This window comes from Trichechus manatus, unplaced genomic scaffold (assembly GCF_000243295.1).
Source record: "Trichechus manatus latirostris isolate Lorelei unplaced genomic scaffold, TriManLat1.0 scaffold00036, whole genome shotgun sequence".
Classification (NCBI taxonomy): domain Eukaryota; kingdom Metazoa; phylum Chordata; class Mammalia; order Sirenia; family Trichechidae; genus Trichechus; species Trichechus manatus.
In genome coordinates this window covers 12,762,360-12,785,373 of record NW_004443972.1, presented here as the reverse complement: position 1 = coordinate 12,785,373, position 23,014 = coordinate 12,762,360, and the positions used below count along the sequence as shown (strand labels likewise).

Sequence of the window (23,014 nt, the reverse complement as noted above, 5' to 3'; positions counted from 1 at the left end):
AACCAATGTCATAAAACAATATGTGTCCTACTGTTTCATGAGAAACTATTTGTTCTGTAAGCCTTCACCTGAAGTACAATTAAAAAAAAAAAAAAAGTCTGCACACGGCAGAATGACAGCCCGGTTATCCGGGTGTCCTGCTCATTCAGTTTTATAATTGATACTGATTGCTGTAGTAAATCAATCATAAACTTTGCTACTTTGATCATTAAACCACAGAAACCTAAATAAATAAATAAATAAATAAAAACAAAATAGTAAGGACTAAAAGCCCTAACAAAATGTTGCAGCTGAAACCCACACACCTTGAGCCCAGCAACAAATTTATCTTATCACCTTTATCACATCACCTCTTTCTGTACATGTTCTCAAACTACTCTATTTGACATAAGGTTCCTGCTAAACATGGGCATAACCCAGTAACCCATATGAGACACACATGCATTCAATTCCAAATAGAAAATGAAATATTGCAATGATACAATAACTTTCTTTTTTGTGCTTCAAAGATTTTCTATAAGTTTTCAACAACTCAAGATGAAGTTTCAGCAAGACTTAGCATGAAACTGCCTCTCCCGCCCCTCCCTCAGCCGTCTGAGTGTAAAGTTTCTCTTTAAGGTGAGCCAAGTTCTGGAGGATGGCAGAGATAACCTCTGTCCCCTTCCACACTTTGCTCCAGGGCTCTCTTTCCACGAGTTGTCACGGATCTTCCTGCAAAATTCCTACACAATCTCTGCTTGGGCACAGTGAGGACAACCCAGACGCATGGCTAGAGAGAATCCACCGAAGAGCAATAGGACATGGATTGGAAGATAATTTCCTCCGTGCTTCACAGCTCGACCATCTCAGATGCAGTGAATGCTCTTGGGAAGTGGTTGTCGTGTGTAATTTTATTCCGTTTTTCCATGAATTGGCTTTACTATGAGTTCACTGGATTTTCCTAAAGAAGTTATTAAATATCTCCCCAAGAAGGTTTCTCTCCTGGAAATTATGTTTGAAAGAACATTTTCTTAGTAGCTGTTTTGAAGAATGACTCATAGACACTGGAATCCAAACATAAAAAAGTAAATGTAGCCAGTGCCTAGAATGAAAACACAATTTAGTCTCCAGTTTACATGGGTCAAACCCAGATCTCTCTGTGCTACACATGCACAGTGTCTTCCTCTCACAACATTGCGTGAGAGTACATCATACTGAAAAGATTTCATAATGTGAAGTATGTAATAAATTAAAGCACCTTGTTATATCTTAAAAAAAAAAAAAAGAGCACAATGCTCAAGACAGATATTCTTTACAAGTTAAGCTAAACTATTGCTCGGTTTTACAAAGACTTCAGGGGTCACCACACCTTTTTTGAGGAGGAATTTTATTTTAGTAGAAGAAAATGATAAGGAAATATGAAGGGATTACTTCTAAGGAGAAAAAAATAATTAAGCAAAATAAAATCTTAGTCTGACAATAAACACTGAACATCCAGTTGATGTACCAATGATTCTCATCAATAAGCATAAACAGAAGTATGAAGACCTATAAATTCATGATATGATTATAAACAAAATATGATTGTCTTTTCAAAAATATCTGCAACTAATTGGCATTTTTAAAGTTGATCTAATAATACATGAACGCATACTTATTGTATAAGATTCAAACCATACGTAGAATAAACTTTGCAAGTTCTCCTTCATCCTCCCCACCTCTGACCTTCTCCCACAACTCCTTCTCCAGAGGTAACCACTATTAACATGTACCGGGGAAGAAAGGCCTGAAGCTCTGCTTCTGTTAAGATTACAGCCAAGATTTCTATAATTTACATCAATTTAAGTTTAGTAGAACACACTATATTGATAAAATTTTAGTTCCCATCTATAAAACTTAATGTATCAGTTGGCCTATGTGATCTTATATAATGCAAGTGTATAATTTGCATTTAGCGTTTTGAAATATTAAAACTATTTACCTAACTTTTTAAAATTCTTAGAATACAGGTGGACTGCTGTCCTCATTGGATAGTATTGACTTCAGTCACATGACTTGCATCCTGGAGATGTTTTTAAAATCAATCAAGCATAACAATGATCTTGAGGATGGCCCAGGATGGGGCAGTGTTTTGTTCTGTTGTACACGGGGTCACTGTGAGTCAGAAGCAACTCAATGGCACCTAACAACAACAACAACATGTATCTATGTATTGATGTATCCATCCATCCATCCATCCATCCATCCATTTATCCCTAGTATACGGAAACATTTATAATCGATGTATTCTTTAGTTGCCAAAGTCTCTACCACTCCTTTTTTTCTTAAACAATTATGTACATTTATGCTACCCACCTTGCCCCTGTAGCACTGCAGTTCCTCATTTAGATATTTATACGTTTTTGGAGACATGAATTTACTTAAGTCTAACCCAATTCCAATAATGAGTCATGCTGTGAGAGGGTTTTAAAAATTTCTGAGTTGGCACCATCTCCTGAAGAATTGTTAACTCAGAAGATTTTACTATTTACATTTGGCAAGCTCTGCTTGAGCTTAATTCACCTTGACTTCTAATCCACTCACATTCCATTTTAGTTCAAAGGCTTTCCAACACTTTTAAATTCTACTATTGACCTTCAAAATGATTTTGAAAATCACATTTGACCTTCTGTACTATACAAAATTTCTCTTTTTGTTTTGATGCTTCCTTCTTCTTGCCTCCTCTGCCCCTCGCCTGAAATCATTTCTCTCAAAATTACCTGCTCACCCTCCTCAACACATACACACAAAAAGTATCTATGTGCCAAACTTTTGATGGTGTCCTTAACCCATATGCTTATACTGAGACCAACTGGAAACATCCTTGTGCCACTTTGGTTTGCCTGTTACCTTCCTGCCAACTCTCTTCTTCTTCCAAGATTACTTGCTGATGCTACAGCAAAGTTCATTGTACAATACGGCCAACTTTGTGTCCTAAATGTGCTGGCCTTCGTTTCTCGCATTGTACCTTTTTAAGAAGATAGATCATTTTAGACAGGAAAATGTAGTAGAAGGACACCAGAAGAATGCTAAATGGTTACAACCCAAGTGGCAGATATAATGTCTCTTTGATGAACATTAATGAGCTAGGGTGTACTTCGTGGAAAGCACATTACAAGGACTTCCTAAGAGAACATTATGACTGGAACCTGTAATTCTTGCTTATATTCATAAGAACTGAATGTCTGCACATTCTAACTTTTGCACTGCACTACTAATATTAAGTAAGAGAATGGATGGGAAACAAATGGTAGAACTTGGGGAAGTTTTTCTATCTTCCTTTTAAAAAAAAGGCAGATGGTGTTTTGAACACAACTTGTCGTAGCACATGAAAGCCCAAGAGTTCTGGCTGTTTGAAGAAAAAAAAAAAAAGCTGATTTTCTTTAATTGTAAAAACTTGCTTTAGATTTCCCAGGGACTTAAAGAAAAAAGCATTGAGAAATGGGAGTGAACTGCAAGATAGGGTTTGTGTAACAAGTACCTCAAACCACAGAAGTCACATGGGCTTTTTCTGCTTTGCTACTTTTGATTACTTGTCAGAGGGTTATACTTTTAGCTTCCCCCATCCTGCAAGGCCACTCAACCATGCGCTAGCTGCAGTGATCTTGATTCACAATGTCTTTACGAAAGCTCATGCAACAGAGCAGCAATGGCAGTGTGGTGGACTACTGTGCTGGTCCAGTGTATAGCTCTTACTCTACACTCACAGGCAGCCTTCAGATGGATGATAATAGGAGGATTCAAATGCTGGCAGACACTGTGGCCACTTTGCCTCGGGGACGAAAGCAGGTATGATTGCTATTTTGTACCTTTAGAGTGCCATGTTCTCTTGAGAGCAGAGTGTTATGTTTGTCTGACTTCATATTAAAAATCTTATTTCAGAGGCTTTGGAATTAGTGACTAAGACTAGGGAGAAGAGGAGTCCAGAGAGCTGGTGGACCAGTCCAAAGAAACAAGACCATATCAAAATTTTTTTTCAAGGCAAAACTTAAAGTAGATTGTTTCTCTCATTTAAAGAGATGTTCAAGTTAAGTGAAGATCACTGAGCATATCAAACTTGAAGGTGGTTTAAACAGACATAACCTGTGTGAGAATTATTGGTCTTTTCCCCTTTATGTCTCCTGTTGGCAATTTCTCTCTGATCTCATTCCCAGTCCTTGATAATTAGTCATTTCAGTTCATAACCAAAAGAGAATACTTTTTCTTGAGGATAAGTTTTGTTGGCTAAGGAAATTGTCTTTGGCTCTGGTGCACTGCTGCGTGTTTCATGCTGTTAGGAATTAGAACTTTTCTTAGATGAGGGAGGCACTACAGGGTGGTGAGTGCCAGGCTGACGATGAGTTTGGCCATTTACTGTTCGGGGGCCTTGAATCAGTCACTTGCCTTGTGTCAAGTGAAAACTGTAACAACTCAGATTTCTTTTTTTCTAAAATAAGGATAATAATAGAGTCACTCTTATGACTCTCTACAGTGACTGACACGTAGTATGTGCATAATAATGTCTAGCTTGTGCTGTTATTTTTACTGCAATGTATTGTCCTAAGCATGAAAAGTCATTTGCAAAAATACACGTCCAACTAAATTTATTCTGATTTTTTTTGTTGTTTTCCAACTTATAGTATGTTAAAAAAAAAAAAAGCAATAATACCTTTTCAGGTTTTGGTACAATGCCCCAAGTGCATGTCTAAATTTAGATACAGCACTTGTACAGAAACTATTTAGAGATGCTTTAAAGGATGAATTTTTTCCCTTTATTTTGCATGTACATCATGAGCTCCTCTTAAGTGTTCTAATTTCAGGACTAGAAAGTTACAACAGGGTGTGAGAATCATGATCTTCAGTGGTGATGTATGTTACCTGATACCTTGGTGTTTTTCACAAAAGAGATAAGCACATAACCCACTATGGTTTGGATTATCAATCTTTCTCAATCCAAAGCATTTTTATGATATTAATGATCATCATATTATCATTATTAATAATAATTATATTTTATGACAATGTAATGATGAATATTTCTATAAATTTACAACCTGTCTGAACATAAACCAACTTTGGGAAATATCAAAATCTTTATTCAGTTTTCAGATACAGAGCAGTCAAGTTTTCTTTCTTTCTATTTGTTATGAAGCTATAAGAAGAAATATGGTTCACCTGGTCAGGCTATGATTTCATTCTTTTGTGGAATTTTTACTGCTAAAGATAGTAATTTTTGAATTAGGGTGGGAACTTTCCACTTCTTATATCCTCATTCATTTTATCTACTTATCAGACCATGCCTGGCCATTTCAATGCAACAGAGAGTTTAGGAGCACCTATTAGGAGAAGGACATCATGCTAGTTGTAGGAGGTACAAAGTTGAGAAGAGCACCTTTCCTTCCCGTATAGGATTTACAGTTCATAAGGTGAACCAACAGGCGTTATACAAAGGGAAACAAAGTAAATGTTCTAATCCAAGTACGTGTCTTCTAATGCAACCTTGAAGAATAGATATTCCAAATATTGAAGGGTATTCCACAGCAAGGGAATAATTAATGCCGAGGCACACATCTTGGAGTTTTAGGGCACGTTTGGGTAAGAGAGCATTATTTAAAGTGTGTCGGGCTGCTTTACAGCACGCTTGGACGACTCCCTTGAGGAAGGAGTCATTTGACCAGCACAGGTGGCCGCTGAGCGTTTTGGCGTAGTGGAGGGATTCAGGAACCTTGTTCTAGAAATTCGGTGTGTTGGTAAGTGGGTGGAGACTAGTGGTGAGAGAGCACTGTTGCAATAGTCGGGAAAGAGGAGACGCAGGAATGGAGAGGAGACGGAAAGACTCGAATATGAAAGATGATGAAGACAAGGAGTCAGGTTTTGAACCTGAGTGCAGACAGCATGAACTGAAAAAAGGGAATTCGTATGGGAGGCTGGTTATTGGAGGAAGATAATGAGAGGGAATTAGGTATATGAAACACACTCATGTATGCATACATATCCCTACACCAATTAATTTATCCATATTCCATATGCTCTGATAGTCTGAGTCTTCTCTTCTCTGTTCCCTTCAGTCATCTTTCCAGTGGCAGGCTCCCTCACTCAAACAGCTTTCTCTTACTGGTGTGACAATTGCTTTTATTAAAAAATAAGCAAAACAAAACCTCTTGTACACGATACTTCTGATTCTGTACAATTATCATCAAAGGAACTTAATGTAAATTCATCCCAGCAGCTGAGAATTTTCCAAGTGGATGTTCATTTCCTTTAACTGGTTTTTAGAGCACAGTCACCAAGTGGGCACCGACTGAACAAAATCCCTGCAAAGCCATCAAATGAGCAGGTGTTTCTCTGCCCACTGTTATTTTCTACGCTTTCAGGGATGACGTCAACAATTCATACTTCTCCTTATTGTTGGCTTTGGTTTCTGCAAAGCTGTATCTGGTTACCCTGTAGTTTCAGATTAGTCTTCAGAATCGTTTGAGTGTTTACACTCAGACTTGTTTAAAAATGGATTTCTGCGTGTGCATATTATCTCGATACCTGCATTTGTAGGAGGTGTCAGATATCCCAGTGTGGCTCCTACTTCTGAGAACATAGTTTCTATTTCCTGCAGTGGAAAGCCCTGTAGGAAAGAAGGAGGAGGAAATAGGATAGTCTTTATGGATGTGGAAATGCCAAAGAGTAGCCATTGTGCCTTACCACCCATTCTCCTAACCGTAGTAGTCTGCCTTAGGAAGGCAGTTTTCACCAAAATGCTGTAGTGAGAACTGGGACCTGACAACAGACCAGAAGCTTGAATGTGCGCTGGTGCTGTCACAAACTATCTTTGCCTAATTTTCTTGCAGTTTATCAAACGCTTCCTAAATAGGCAGCTTCTGGAAGGGTGATTTCACGTAAAAGTTCAGACATGGACTCTTGTGCTAAAACTCTCTAACACGTCTCTTTCTGGGATGGGTTCTGTCTTTCAGGCACCTTCACATTAGCCCTGGCAACACACCCACCCGTTAGCATAACTCCCAAGCGTTCCTAGCTGCACGAAGGAATTGTGATCATTTAAATGGAAACTTTTAGCTAGAAAACTGTGTTACTTTCATTACAAAAGGATTTGAAAAATCTTCCTTACTCCACATTGTGACGTGCTTGGAGTCAATATCCAACACTTGTTCTTGAAATGGAGGTCTGTGAGCCCACAATCAGACCTTCTTGTAACTTTCTCTTCAGGCTTTTCAGAGGCATTTAGAAGTTAAGGAACTGAGTTCAGCTCCATTATTTTGTTGGCCCTTTGAATAGTCCGCTAAGCCCTGCTATCCTAATGCTTTTGATATAAAAGGGGGAAAAAAGTAGTAATCTTGGGAGATTTGAGGAGTGAGGCAGGGGACTGGAAAAGGAGCAGAACTCATGGATGTGGGGGTTTTGAAATGAACAACAACAACAAAACTCCTCCTGTGAGTAAGTATCTTCACCCCATCCCACCCCCACTTTCAGGAAATAAATGAGTACACAGTGGGGACCAGGAAGTGACAGTCTGTTTCTTAGCAGCAGAAGTGGCTACAGTATCGAACTTTGAGCTCCTTTGAGGCCAGGCTACCTATTCCGCTGACTACAGATTCCCCATATCTTCTGCAAATTGACATCTGAAGTATTTGTTCTTGATTTCTCAGTAAAAATGGATGCTGTGAATCACATTGCGTAGCAGCAGATACTACGATTTGAGTATTGATGCCTGATCTTTTCAGTTGTTTGATTAAAAACAGAAGAGTGATCATAGGCCCAACTCTTACCCACAACCAACCCATTGCCGTCGAGTCGATTCTGACTCATAGTGACCCTAGAAGACAGAATAGAACTACCCTACAAAGTTTCCAAGGAGCACCTGGTGGACGCAAACTGCCAACCTTTTGCTTAGGGGTCATAGCTCTTAACCACTGCACCACCAGGGCGCCAAGCCCAACCCCTAGGCATCTTATATTAGTGGTTAGCAAGGAGGTAAAGAGCTCTGTCTATCCAGCAGTCATAATTGAATGTGTGTTTTGCAGGCCTGCCAAATTGCTAAACTTGGATTTCTCATATTAGATAATGTGCAATAAAAGACAGCTGTTGCCAGCATATGCTGTGCATTGCACATCAATTCCTCATTCAGGATTTTTGGTGTCATCGATACAACCCTGACTGGGTGTCTAGAGCATGGGACTCTCCGGGTTAGATCCCAGAAATAGGGAACAGGGCGGCTCACCCTTGGGGAAAGCGGTAGAAAAACTTTTTCCAAAGCATAAGAACTTTGATGAGACCTAAGGCATACTTCATTTCATTTAGGCAGATGGTTTTGTGTGTGAGCAAGGTTGAACCCTATGAACATTCCTTTCCACATCGCCTGAGTCTGACAGCCCATATCAAAAACAAGTAGGCTTTGTGTCAAGATGTGGCAAGTGTCAGAGACTTTGACGGTATTTAATTTATTTAAATGATTTTTTATTTAAAGGTTAGGTGCCAAAGACAAGTTCATTGCGAATCCAGAGTGGAAAGTAATTTGTAATTTGACTTAGTCTGATTTTTATAACCCGAATCAGTCAGTCCACAGAAACTGAAAATCTGCTATGCATCTCATATTGTGCTGGATAAATATTTTCAACTAGTCAATTAGCTAGATAGAAAGGTTAGCAGGAGGGAGATGAGGGAAATTACCTTTTCTGTAGATGCTTACGGATCTGTCTTGTGGATTTAAAAGATTTTATATCTGAATCACTTCAGAATGATTTTAGATTTAGAAAGCAGATTGAGGGTAGACCAGCTGAAATCGTGCTATGATTATTTGTCTAGCAAAAGGGCATTTAAAATTGCTAAGAGAAGGCTTGAAATTTTAATAATTCATTCATTCTCACATCATTATTCATTTAGCAATTATGTATGAAAGCATTGCTATCTCATGTTTTCTATTAGTCCTCCTTTTTCTAAACTCCTTGCTGTTTTCTGGATTAAGATTTTTTGTTTGTTTTTCATTTTTAAATCTTGCTGTATGTTTGGGACATAAAAACTGTTTTTTATATTTTCTTAGTGATTACTCTTGTGTTTTTCCCCAAGAATATTTAATTTAATGAAGGACAAATTTGAAGAATATCAACACATTCCTCCTGTACAATATAAGACTTTTTAGAATACTTGTCCTCAGAGCTCCCATTACCACTTACTTGCTTGCATTGTGTTGTCTAGTAGTATATCTGTTGGCCTATTTCGCTAATTTTAAGTAGTCACTGTATTCCAGGCCCTGTGTTCAGCAATGGGGTTAAAAAAAAAAAGGACCCGAAGAGGCCCCAAAGGAGCTCTGGTGGTTCAGTGGCTAAACACTCAGCTACTAACCAGAAGGTTGGCAATTTGAAAGCACTAGCCCTTTCGCAGGAGGAAGATGTGGCAGTCTGCTTCTGCAAAGATTTACAGCCTTGGAAACCCAATGGGGCAGTTCTACGCTGTCCTATAGAGTCGCTATGAGTCATATCAACTTGACAGCAAAGGTTTTTAAGAGGCCCAAAGCATACAGAGGCATTTAATCCATTTTGTTCTTCATATAAATTTGAAAAATGATGATTTGGGACATGTTGGGTCACATAATGAGGCATGATGGAAAAATTATTTTTTGAATCACTTGAGGTCAATTCAAAATTCCTTCACACTATAAATCATTTTTTCCTTGTCATCTTCTTTAGAGAAATAAAATATACTTTCCTTAGGTCTAGGGGAATAAAGAAAAGAAAATTTATAATTTTATTTCTCAACCATGCCCCTTCTGTAGACCTAAATATTTTATTTCAAATACAAGCCCTTATGTTAGATTCAAAAGGATTTGAAATCCATTCTAGCATGTGATTTGGACATGTTCACAATGCTTAATTAAAAAATATCAGGGTCAAAGAAGCAGCTTTCAGAACTTGGAAATGAATTTTCTGCTGACGGTACACATCTCCCCAAATCCTAAACCCGACTAGGTCCTTCTTCATTTTGCCAAGGGAAGTAAAAATAGTATACATTATCAAATATGAAAAATGTAAATTGTAATAATGCACGTAAGGGACTTCAATGTACTTGTTTACATCCTCCGCGTATAAGTTTCTGAGTTTATGTGTGTGTGTGTGTGTGTATATATATATGTATATAAACCCATTGCCATCGAGTCGAGTCAGACCCATAACAGCTCTATAGGACAGAGTAGAACTGCCCCATAGGGATTCCAAGGAGTGGCTGGTGGATATGAATTGCCAACCTTTTGGTTAGCAGCCAGATCACTTAACCACTGCCCCACCAGGGGTCATATCTATACATACACAAAATATCCTACTCATAGCAACCCTATACATATAATATATATGTATTTTATGTATATAGCATTGCTATGAGTTGAAATTGACTTGATGGCTACGGTTTTTTATTTTTTTTTTAATGTGGATACACACACACACACACACACACACATACATGTATATACCTGGGTTCGATTTCTGGCCAAATGTACCTCATGTGCAGCCCCACACATCTGTCAGTGGAGGTTGTGTGTTGCTATGATGGTGAACAGGTTTCAGTGGAGCTTCCAAACTAAGACAGACTAGGAAGAAAGGCCTGGTGATCTACTTCCAAAAATCAACCAATGAAAACCCCATGGATCACAATGGTCTGATCCACAACTCACTGGGCAGCATTCTGTTCTGTTGTGCATGGGGTCACCATAAGTTGGGGGCTGACTCGATGGCAGCTAATGACAACAATATATTTATGCATATGTGATATATAGATTATATATAAGATATAGGAATAATCTGATGAATAATGATAGCAAGAGTGATATTTTAAAAATTAAAACATTAGTTATGATTACAGATAACATAATTAGACAGGGGCTACCTACGTTCCTCACAACTTGAATTAAGGCTAGAAGACAAAGCAGATGAGCATTATGGAAATAGATTAAGAAGATGTAAGTACAATATAAGGGAGAGATTGAGAATGCTTGGGAATATCAAATTTATTGCTTTCTTCCAAAAAAAGGCAGCCTATCACATAGCTCAATGGTCCTCATCTTTGTTAATAGTATGCATCAGGTACAGAATCGAGCGATATTAAACCTTACAAACTGGTGTAGGTGTTCCACAGTGAGTCCTCGTAAATTGCAGATAATACTATTTAACAAGATAATCTTTTCACTTCTGAGCCTTCATATTGCAGTTTGCAGGGTCATACAAATGGGTTGAGGACTGGAACCGACAAGAGAGGAAAATACAATTCATTCACATCAAATAGGTGGGAAGAGATCACCTCTTCATTACATTAATTTTATTGACTCCCAGTTGAATTCTGACCACTGGGCTATTCTGGGAATTTGTGAGAATACTGGCATTTAAACCAAGCCCAAACTCGTTGCTATCAAGTCGATTCCGACTCATAGGGACCCTATGGGACAGAGTAGAACTGCCCCATAGGGTTTCCAAGGAACGCCTGGTGGATTCGAACTGCGGACGTTTTGGTTAGCAGCCATAGGTCTTAACACTATCCCACCAGCGTTTCCTACTGGCATTTGGTACCTGGTAATTCAAATTCCTTACAATGATGTAGGCTTCCCTCCTAAGGAATGCCCTAATGAGCATTTCATTTTGTAACTTGTCACATATCTGTTAATTTCTTCTATGTATTATTCTCCTTTCAGTTTTTCATCCTGTAATTATTTTTATTTGTCTAGACTGACTATGCATGAATCTCCTGTGTTTTATGTGTTCATTGATGTATCACAACCACATTAGGATGACAGTTAAACATAGCATAAGCTTATGTTTGGGCCCTGGTGGCACAGTGGTTAAGAGCTCAGCTGTTAATCAAAAGGTTGGCAGTTCGAATCCACCACTCGCTCCTTGGAAACACTAGGGGGCAGTTCTACTTTGTCCTGTAGGGTCGCCTTGAGTCAGAATCAACTCAGTGGAAGTGGGTTTGGTTTGTTTTGGTACCAACAGTTCAGAAAGGGCTAACTAACCTTCATTAATTTCTAAATACAGCAAAAAATAAGCAAAAATCAACTGCAATCTCTTAAAAATAAGATGCCACATTTTGTTGACTTTTCCTCTGTTTACTATGGTAGAATGTATTCTGAAAGTTTATGCTATATGATCTTTTCCTAAAATGTGCACGAAATGAAGGTGATATTATCAAATAATTTACACCATTGATATCATTCTGAGGTTTCCTTTCCTTTTCTTGCCTGGAAGTCTCTCTGCATTAATCCAGAGCTATTGCAAAAATAAATCATAAACAGAATTGAAGTCCTGAGTCCCTGGTTTCATCAGGATTGTGTCTCTGTATACAAGTTGGTCCTTTAGAGATTATTTTGTCCTACTAAAAACAGTAACTCATATTGAACCATTATAATAAACATAGCCATCGCATCAACATTTCCAAGAGCTATCAAGTGTGTGGGTTTTACATGTTATTCTATGGGTGTTATTTTTCTTTGGTTGTCAGTGGGACTATAATTATTACAGTTAATCTTTCAGAGGCTGTTTTAAATACAGTTTGGAAGCTTTGGGGTTTTGCTACATTGCATTAACACTTTTGCCACAAACAAACAAAAAAACAAAGTCATTGCCGTCGTGATTCCAGCTCATAGCGACCCTTTAGGACAGAGTAGAACTGTCCTATAGAGCTTCTAAGGAGCGGCTGGTGGATTGGAACTGCCCGCCTTTTGGTTAGCAGCGAGCTCTTTTGCCACAATGTGTTATTATTGGAGCCTCTTTTACTCTCTTAAGAGGAACCCCTGAAAGTCCTTTTCCCAGCTCTCCCTTGGCATCATTCGTTGTCAGTTGTGGTGCAGTCGATTCCAACTTATGTGTGCAGAGTAAAACTACTCCACAGGGTTTTCAAAAAACCCGGAAAAGAGGAAAAAGAGGAAGACCGTCAACGAAATGGATTGACACAGTGGCTGCAACAATGGGCTCAAGCGTAAGAACGATTGTGAGGATGGCGCAGGACCGGGCAGTGTTTGTTCTGTGGTACACAGGGTCGCTATAAGTCCGAACCGACTGGACGGCACTTAACAACAGCAACAGCGTTTTCAAGGCTATTACTTTTCGGAAGCAGATCACCAGGCATGTCTTCAGAGGCGTCTCTGAGTGTGTTAGAACCGCCAACCTTTAGGTTGGTAGTAGTTTAACTATTTGCACCATCCAGGGACTTCCTTGCTATTACTCAAAAAAAAACAAAACCAAACCCGTTGCCGTTGAGTCGATTCCGACTCATAGCGACCCTATAAGGCAGAGTGGAACTGCCCCACAGGGTTTCCGAGGAGCACCTGGTGAATTGAACTACCGACCTTGTGGTTAGCAGTCATAGCACCTAACTACTACACCACCAGGGTTTCCTTGCTATTACTAGAGAATGGAAATTGCTGCATTTACATTGCAGTTTCCCAGAAGCTGGGATAAAGAAGGTGATAAAAAGAACAAAGTCCTTTATGATTTAAAACATTTTACAGATTAATGTGTCTTAAGGACCTTTAGATAACTGTGCTTGTTGTATTTTTCAGCTTGCTTTGACCAGATCAAGTTCTTTAGGTGAATTTTCCTGGCCTCAAAGGTAAAGAGATTTACCAGTTTTTTTGATTGCTCACCAAGATACTTAGGGACACAGTTCTCCAGACTGTTGGCAACATGCATACACACACACACACACACACACACACACACACACACACACATTCATGCGTACAATTTAGATAAATGTCAGCTATTTTTACTTGTGACAGTTATTTTTAATGATAAATACGTGCCAAATATGATGCTTTGATCTTCATATGTAGTTTTTTATTACAGCAAACTGGTGATTGTGGAAAAGCAGGATAATGGAACATTTGGATTTGATATTCAGGTGGGCAGTTTTCAAATTTTCCAGACATTCTAGGAAGAAAGTTGCTCTGTCTTATAAGTAATATGTTTATATATTAAAATTTATATTTATGTGAATTTTTATGTATTTGCATTTGATGTGTTTTGCATAATCATATTTTATGCTGTATATCAGATTTTAAATCTTTAGGTATTCAAAAAATATTTGAAAAACTATATACCTATGTATATAGAATGCATGTAGTCACGTATAGTTCCTGTTACAGTTTGAATATACTAAAGAGTTCATATTGGATATTATGAAAAATTTGTATTTTTTTTTGTTAGTGGCAATACTTTATTTTTTGACACACTTAAAGACATTTGGCTTTAATTGCAAATTGCCTCACGCTGTAGGAAATCTAAGTCTTTATAGGTTTCCATGTACTTGCCCCAAAATTTTATTTTTTATTTTCTGTTTGCTTTTCAACGGCCATATTTGTAAAGATGGTGAGTGAGGTCAAATGAAGTCAATAAGTGCGGCAGTAGTAGTTTAAGTATTACTGATTCTTTTCCGTAGCACTTTTGCATTTTTTTAGATGTGTTTTGAATAATCACGTCCTTACGCTACACATCAGATTTTAGATCTTAGCTTTGGTTTGCTTTCAGAAAACCTTGGATGACTAAATCTGATTTCCACAATTGGAAAGTCAGTGCGTATTTTAAGATTAGGAACAGGAAGCTGCTAAGCAAAAACATGTTTGATGAGTGAATTTACAAAATGATACTCTAGCTGCAGTGAACAGGGAGAAAGCTCTAGGTGAAGAGGAGGTATCTTTTGCTTTTTGAGCTCTTCTTTTAAATTTGGTGAAATCTATAATTCTTCCGTCTGGTTTTAGAAGCATTGTACTCTCTCTTATTCACATGAAACACTCCCTATTTTGTTGGTAGAGACGCTTCTTTTCAGGTGAGAATTATCCCCAAGGATGTGCAGCAGTTGCTACTGAAAACAGGATAAATGACTATAGAGTTTCTCTTTCTGCTACACTACACACACACTTACACACGCACACACTATGTCCTGTACGTCACTGTTTCATCATGTCTCCCTCCCGTACCATAAGCATTTCTTCTACATACATCAGAAGTCAAAACTATCATTAGTAGACAATGGGCTACAGCACCATTGAATCTTTGTAGATCAGCTTGAGCTAATGACCTCACCTGTGAACTGCAACATGTACGTTAGCTCAGTGATGCAGCTATCCACTCTCCTGTACATTCCATTTTGGTGTATGCTTCCCATGACCAGGTCTACACCATAAACTCCTCTGTACTCATAAAACTTGCAGCGGTGAACAAATAGGACAAATGTGTCTGGGAACTTTGTGAATTCAGACAGAAGCCCTGTAGCCATATTGCTCACCCAGTGTGAGCATGTATTTGAGTCCTGGCCTCTGAGTGGAACAGACTAGGTCCACCCTTCTCGCTGGTTTTCCATGAGTGTTAGTTTTAGACTACTAATGAGAATCATGTAGCATGATAGGAACACAGGCTTTAGATGCAGGCACACCTGTGTTCGAACTCTCTCTGTACCTGTTTTATGGGGCTCTTAGAAATTTTAAATGAGATAACACATAAAAAGTACCTAGTGGCTTGGTGCTAGTGACAGCAAGCGACAAATGTGAGCACGAAGGTTATTGGGCACGAAAAAAGGCAATGTTCCTGTTATGGATTGAATTATGTCCCCCAAAATATGGGTTGTGAACCCTAACCCCTGTATCTGTGGTTATAATCTCATTTGGGAATGAGTTGTCTTTGTTACGTTAACGAGGCAGTATTAGTGTAGGATGTGTTTTAAATCGCCCTCTTACGAGATACAAAGGAGCAGATTAACCAAGCAAGCACAAACGGAGGGGAAGATACATGCCACGTGATGGCCAAGGAACCTACGAATAGAAGCTGAAAACAGATAAAGACCTTCCCCCAGAGTAGACTGAGAGAGAGAGCGAGACTTCCCCTAGAGCCGGTATCCTGCATTCGAACTTCTCGCTTTCTAAACTGAGATCATAAATTTCTGTTCTTTAAAGCCACCCACTTGTGGTATTTCTATTATAGTAGCACTAGATAACTAAGACAATCCCTTTCTGTCTCAGCGAAGTTCTGGATGATCATTCCGTTCCTGGCCCTTACAACTGGGAGCTGAAAAACTGGGTAAAAGGGAAAGAAGTATCTGACTAATTATTTCCTTCCATAACTTTTGGGCTTCTGCCTTTTCTTCTCTGTCTCTAACCACTGAATTTTACACCCATCGTGAACACATATGCAGGTGTTGGCTACATAAATCAACATGTTTCCCCTCCACTATACTCACTTGAGGGAGCTCTGATGGTGCAGCGCTTAACCACTCGGCTGCTAACTGAAATGTCGGCAGTTTGAACCCACCGCTGCTCCACTGGAGAAAGATGTGGCAATCTGCTTCCTTAAAGGCTTACAGCCTTGGAAGTCCTTATGGGGCAGCTCTGCTCTGTCATATGGGGTCGCTATGAGTCGGAATCGACTCGACGGCAACAGGTTTGGTTTTGGTTTTTATTCTCACTTTGCTCACTGGGGATTGAGGCTAGAGACTTACTGTTAATGAGAATTGTTAGACCAGCGGTCAAAAAACGAGTGCCAGTTACATCTTTACTTAATGCAGCACATGAACTAGAACACTCTTCCATCTCTAGAAAGATCTGGGCTTTAGTGAGAAGATTCTCTGGCAGGACAACTGTTAAAGGGGCTTCTGACATAAATGCAGTGTATAACATGATCTTTTCAAGTTCCTTTTAGCTGTAAATATCCTATAGATTGACTAGAAATCCTTTAGAGGTTAACAAACCCAAGTGTCTAGAAATTTCTTGCATGTGGCTGACTTGTGGTGCCTCACAGATTATCAAGTAAGAAAGAATGAACATTAGACATTTATATTTTCCCATCAGGAAGAAGTATTGTGATGTGGCTTAATTTTAGGAATCACATGTTTCAAAAACTTAACTCAGAACACTGATTTTGGTGCTAAATGGAACCAGACCTCATAACTCAAATGTGTAAAAAAGAAAAACATGTTTGTTATAGGTCATTGGGACTTGATGTCTTCAGTGTTGTTACAATTTGAAACAAACAAAACACATACTTTTGCCAAATTGAAGCAGGAGACAAAGCATAACTCTTCCTAATTTAGTTGGGTGACTAATGAACCGGTGAGTATTCAGGGCAGGCATACAGGAGAATGCTCAGAAATGAAGATAATTGAGTCAATTATAGTGCTTTTGAATAAATGCAGGGCAGATTGTCACTATTTGCAGAACTCTGATTTAAAATGATCATTGTTGGCATATCTCCCTGTCTGGGTCTGTACTGTTGCATACTTGCCTATAATGAGGCGAACTGTGTAGGGACTTTTCTCTTTCCTCTGGGACAGCGTTGTTTTATCCCTTAGGAAACAAGAAACTTAATTTTTCTTAATAAATATGCAGCGATGGTAGCATCAGGTGGTCTCTTAGGCTTGACAAGCTAAAATCTTGAGCCACCCTTAACCCATTTTCTCAAGTCAGATATTTTTTATGAATGGGGTTGGCTGCGAATTTTTTGGTAGAATTGTAAAATTGGTATGTATGATTCAGTTTATAGTCAGGAAATCCTTTCCAAATTGTTCTTTGCACTTACCTGGAGTACCTGGGTGGTGCAAACGGTTAACACACTCAGCTGCTGATTGAAGGGTTGGGAACTTGAGTTCACCCAGAGGTGCCTTGAAAGAAAGATCTGGTGCTCTACTTCCAAAAAATCAGCTATTGAAAACCCTGCAGAACACAGTTCTACTCTGACACACATGGGGTTGCCATGAGTCATTCCTTTTTTACTATACACTTAAGGTAACAGACACAATTTTATTTTTGGTAAGTATATTTTGAGGGTTTTTTTTCTACATAGTAACTGTGTATCACCTTCATTCTTACAGACTTACAAACTCCAGAACCAGAACACCTGCTTGTCAGAGATGTGTACTCTGATCTGCAAAGTAAGGGAGGACAGCCCAGCTCACTGCTCTGGCCTGCAAACTGGTAACTTACAACTTTGCTCATGTTTCAAATCATTTAAATAGCAAGCAAAGAAAACTTTTTGATAGTGAAGGTCAGGATGTGACTGTTGGTTTGTATTTCCGTTTGGAGCTTGATTTATTTTGTTTCATTTGCAGTACAAATCAGGAGGGATTATTTAACTGCTTGTAACACTCATTTTTCTTGGCATCTCCCAGGTGATATCCTTGCCAATATCAATGGCGTGAGCACAGAAGGCTTCACCCACAAACAAGTGGTTGACCTGATCAGATCGTCAGGAAACCTGCTAACGTAACTATCCGTCTGATTCACGTGGGGTTTCAAAAATGTTATGATCTCTCATAATAGCTGTTGAGTGAGTGAATAGGCTTTATTGTTCAAGGATCACAGAAAGGGAGGCTGTGTGCCACAGCTTTGTGATTGGGTACAGAGGTTTTTATCCGTTTCTTTTGTTTCTCAAGGTTTTCTCAGACATGAAAATATTGTCAACATCTGAAGTCGGAGGACATCAATAGTCCGCATGTCTGTGTAGGTGGGATAGCATTTAAAAAAGTGTTTTTCAAATGTCAAATTCAGGTAAACTGGCACACACTCTCTTTGAGCTCAGAGAGTAGCTGGTCCCATTTGCCTGGTTGATGTAATCTTGTGGCTAGAACAAATAAAAGGTCGAAGGATTGAATTTTTCCCTCTTATGCCACAAGCCAGTTGTTTTTTTCTCTTCTGGTGCTCCATTTGGAAGGGAAGAACAAAGTCTGCTTACCCCCTACCCCAGTACATACATCCATACCTATTAACATTCCAAATTTATGAATGGGACATTGGTCTCTCGTATTAGGGATTTGACTACTTACTCACCATAATATCGATGCACCTGATAAGACCTTAATAAATAATTAAAAGATGGAATTCATTCATTCGTTAGCATATTATTGAGCAAATGCTATGTTTCCAGCTCCGTGATAGGCTCAGGGGAGACAAACATAAAGACTCTCCTAGTGGAAGGAAATGTATAGGAAAAACCCCTACAGATAAGTAGTTTTGATATTTCTATTATTGATAACTGCTATGAAGAAAAAAATGGACAGGGGGATAGAAAACTGAGTAAGTGAGCAGCTACTTTAGGTGTTCAAGGAGGTTCTCTCTGAGGAGGTGACATTTGAGCTGAGACCTAAATGATGAGAAGGGATGGTCATATGAACACCTGGTAAGAGCACTTTGGGTAGAGAGGTGGCTTGAGTTCTCAAAATGAGCTTGGCCTGACTAAGGGACAGAGAGAAAGCCAGTGTAATAGGGGGTTGATGGGTAAAGGGGGAATATGATAAAAAGTGAAGATAGTAAGGTGACCAGGGGGCAGACCATGGGCCTCATCAATCATGCCAAGAATTTAGGTTTCATTCGAATGGAACAACAACAAAAATCCAGTTGTCTAGTTGATTCCTACTCACGATAACCCCACATTGGAACTGTGTTCCACAGGGTTTTCAGTGGCTGATTTTTTGAAAGTAGGTTGCCAGGCCTTTCTTCTGAGGCACCTTGGCATGGACTTAAAACTCTGCTTGGTTAGCAGCTGAAGGTGTGAACCATTTGCACCACCCAGGGACTCCTATTCTGACTGAGTGGGACGTATATTATCTTGTCATTCTGCACAGCCACCTTAATTTTATTTCTATTCATAGATGAAGTGACTCAGGCCTAAATGAGGGATTAGTTAAGGTCACCAACTAGTAAGGGACAGAGCTGAGACTCAAGCCACCTGCTACACCACAGCTGCTCATTTCAAGCTGGTAACTGAAAATCCCGAATGTTCTTCAGTGATTTCATATCTGAAACTTCAAAGGACATTTTGCACATGTGTGGGAGCAGTTTTGAAAGTTGACTGGTAGTGGTGAAGGACTGAGTCCAGTTTTCTGTGTTCTGTGAGTTCAGGGTAAAAGATAAGGGCACTGTTGCTCCAGAGGAACCTGGATCCAGAAGGTAGGAACCACATAGAGTCCAGGGGACAATGCTGGTGGTTAGAGGCAGAAAAATATGTTCCAGCTGGGTGTAGTGGGTAGCTGCCAGCTGGGTGATTAAGGGGAGACAGTCGTTGGAGTCAAACATCAGGAAAATGAGAGTCAGTCTATATAAATACTGAAGAGGGCCACCATTGTTTGCAGTTTTGCCCGTAGAGATTTATGCTTGGGCAGGTCAGATAGACGTAAAGAGTCTCCGTGAAACAGATACATAGAGATCTCCACTCTTGCACAAAGAGTTAAAATAAACAAACAAACAAGCAAGTTGCCACTGAGTGGATTCAGACTTATAGTGACCTTATAGGACAGAGTAGAACTTCCCCTTAAGGCTTCCAAGGAGTGGCTGGTGGATTTGAACTGCTGACCTTGTGGTTAGCTGCCAAGCTCTTAACCACTGTGTCACCGGGGCCCCCCAAAGAGATAGGACCACCCTAATAGGAAAAGCAGATACATTCTTGGTTTGCTTCATCTCATTACCCCAGACAGAAGGGTATTAGAAGGAAAGGAAAACTAGTATCTGCATTTAATGCTGTTATTTACCATGTCTGGAAAAATTTCTTGTATCTTTATAGAGTTATAGTTTATTTATCAGAAGGAATTTGAGCTGATGCTTTAAAAATGCTTAGGTGTGTGATTCACAAATGAAATCTATATCTTTTTCAGATGGATGACTTAGTTGCCAAAATAAAGGCCTCTAACTTGAGCTCACAAAACAAATCAGATCCCCCAGCATAGAGCATTTTTATTTTTAGAAAAGTATTTAGTGTAGGAAGAAAAGAACACTGTCAAGCTGATAATTCTAGGGTTAAAGTTTGTAAACCTAAAATGTTTTGAGATGGAAGAGTGATATGAAGGTTATTATCTTATAGTGGTTTCAGTTCCATTTGTTCTAGTTCCAAAATTAAGGCAATTAACAGAGATGAAAGATTTTAGGGAGGAAAAGCAAAGTCCCTGCGTGGCTCAAAGGGTTAAGCGCTTAACCACTAGATGAAAGGTTGGCTATTTGAACCCACCGAGGGGCTCCTCGGAAGACAGGCCTGAGAATCTGCTTCTGAAAGGTCACAGCCTTGAAAACCCTATAGAGCAGTCTGCTCTGCACACATGGGGTCACCATGAGTCAGAATCGACTCAATGGCAACTGAAAACAACAGCAAGGCAGGAAGGGATTTCTCCCTGCTTCAAGCAGTAGCATGTTGATTCCACTCTTCTGAAAGTCGCTAGTGCCCAGCGTTGGCATTGCTGTACCCTGTATGCTTCACACAGAGCTTAGAGTCTGGCACATAGTAGCTGCTGCAAAAAATATCCACCAAATGAATGAGGTGATTCAACCAATCCCAGCAATAATAAATCTTAGTAGAGAACGATCATTGTTGTATGGGGGCTTCTGTAAAATTAGCTAGTTTACTAATTAGCCATAACCTTTTCTTTTAACTACCCTCTCAAAACCAAGGGGAAAACAAAACCCATTGCCATTGAGTTGATTCTGACTCATAGCGATCCTGTAGGACAGAGTAGAACTGCCTCATAGGGTTTCCAAAGCTGTAAATCTTTACGGAAGTGGACTGCCACATCTTTCTCCCTCAGATCAGCTGATGGGTTCAAACCGCAGACCTTTCGGTTAGCCAGTTAGCGGCCAAGCGCTTCAACTACTGGCTTTAACCACTGCACCATGAGGGCTCCTACCCTTTAAAGGGGAAGTTTTATTTTTATTTTTTTCCATTTTCTTTCTCTCAGTGTTGTCAGAAGCTTTGGCGTAGATCCAAATACTTGAAGTGCCGTGAGAAATATAACACTTATGTTGTTTTTTTAGTGTAGTCAGTGCTCAAAGTGTAGTACTCCATAAGGATGGTACTTGTTTAAATGAATCACTCATGCTATTCCCACTATCCTTTTTTCTTTTTTAAAACAGGATAGAGACTCTTAATGGAGCAATGATTCTGAGAAGAATGGAACTGGAGGCAAAGCTACAGGTTTTAAAGGTAATTTAATTTTATACAGTGATGCACATTTTTCATCCTTGAATGTGTAAATGGTAGAATGAAGATCTATTTGAGGAATTGGGAAAGTCCTCAAAGATAAAATGTCGTGATGAGCAAACACACCATCAGCTTTGAAAGGGAATAAAATTAAAGTTTCCAGGGGATGTTGCGCAATGGAGGATGTTTTCGTGAAAACATCCTCTTTGAGGGTCTTAAAAATCTCAGTTTGCTGGGCTGGTGACTCTCTTCCAAGACATGAACTCCACCTCCTCACTTACGTGTATCAGAGTCGTAGCCTCGCAGACGTACCTCTCCTCTGGTCCCAGTTAACTTCTGTACCCAGTGCTTATTTCTGCATGGGAATAAGGTGGCCAGTCTGAGCAGGGTTGTGTGGCTCCCTACGCCAGGTTGCTTACTTGGCTATATTGAGATGTAGAGATGTTTCAGCAAACGGATGTAGTGCTGGAAAAGCTCACTTGTCTATGCCAGGAAATTTGGAAGACAGCTGCCCGCCCAGCCGACTGAAAGAGATCCGTATTTGTACCCTTTCCAAAGAAAGGTATTCCAACAGAATGTGGAAATTATTGAACAATACCATTAATATCACACACAAATAAAATTTTGCTGAAGATTATTCAAAAGCGATTGCAGCAGTACATTGACAGGAAACGGCCAGCAATTCAAGCTGGATTAAGAAGAGGGTGTGGAATGAAGAATATCATTGCTGATGTCAAATGGATCCTGGCTGAAAGCAGAGAATAGCAGAAAAATGTTTACCTGTGTTTTATTGACTATGCAAAGGCATTCCACTGTGTGAATCATAACAATTATGGATAACATTGTGAAGAATGGGGATTCGAGAACACTTAATTGTGCTCATGAGGAACCTGTACTTAGACCAAGAAGCATTCCTTCAGCCAGAACAAGGGGATGCTACATGGTTTAAAGTCAGGAAAGGTGTGTGTCAGGGTTGTATCCTTTCACTATACTTATTCAAACTGTATACTGAGCAAATAATCCAAGAAGCTGGACTATAGGAAGAAGAACGGGGCATCAGGATTGGAGGAAGACTCATTAAC

General features: G+C 39.4%; 1 protein-coding gene across 2 annotated transcripts in view; it reads left to right on the top strand.

Annotated features, from left to right (window-relative positions):
- The first annotated feature begins 3,565 nt into the window (after positions 1-3,565).
- CYTIP (cytohesin 1 interacting protein) overlaps positions 3,566-23,014 on the top strand; it is a 31,267-nt gene continuing 11,818 nt past the window's right edge. Inside the window, exons 1-6 of one of the 2 annotated variants that reach the window (XM_004375401.2) lie at positions 3,566-3,807; positions 13,547-13,596; positions 13,833-13,887; positions 17,845-17,947; positions 18,142-18,235; positions 21,866-21,935. In XM_004375401.2, coding sequence (XP_004375458.1) covers positions 3,634-3,807; positions 13,547-13,596; positions 13,833-13,887; positions 17,845-17,947; positions 18,142-18,235; positions 21,866-21,935 — 546 coding nt within the window. In that variant the 5' untranslated portion in view covers positions 3,566-3,633. The remainder of the gene's footprint in view (positions 3,808-13,546; positions 13,597-13,832; positions 13,888-17,844; positions 17,948-18,141; positions 18,236-21,865; positions 21,936-23,014) is intronic. The other variant, XM_023730414.1, reaches the window with a different exon arrangement.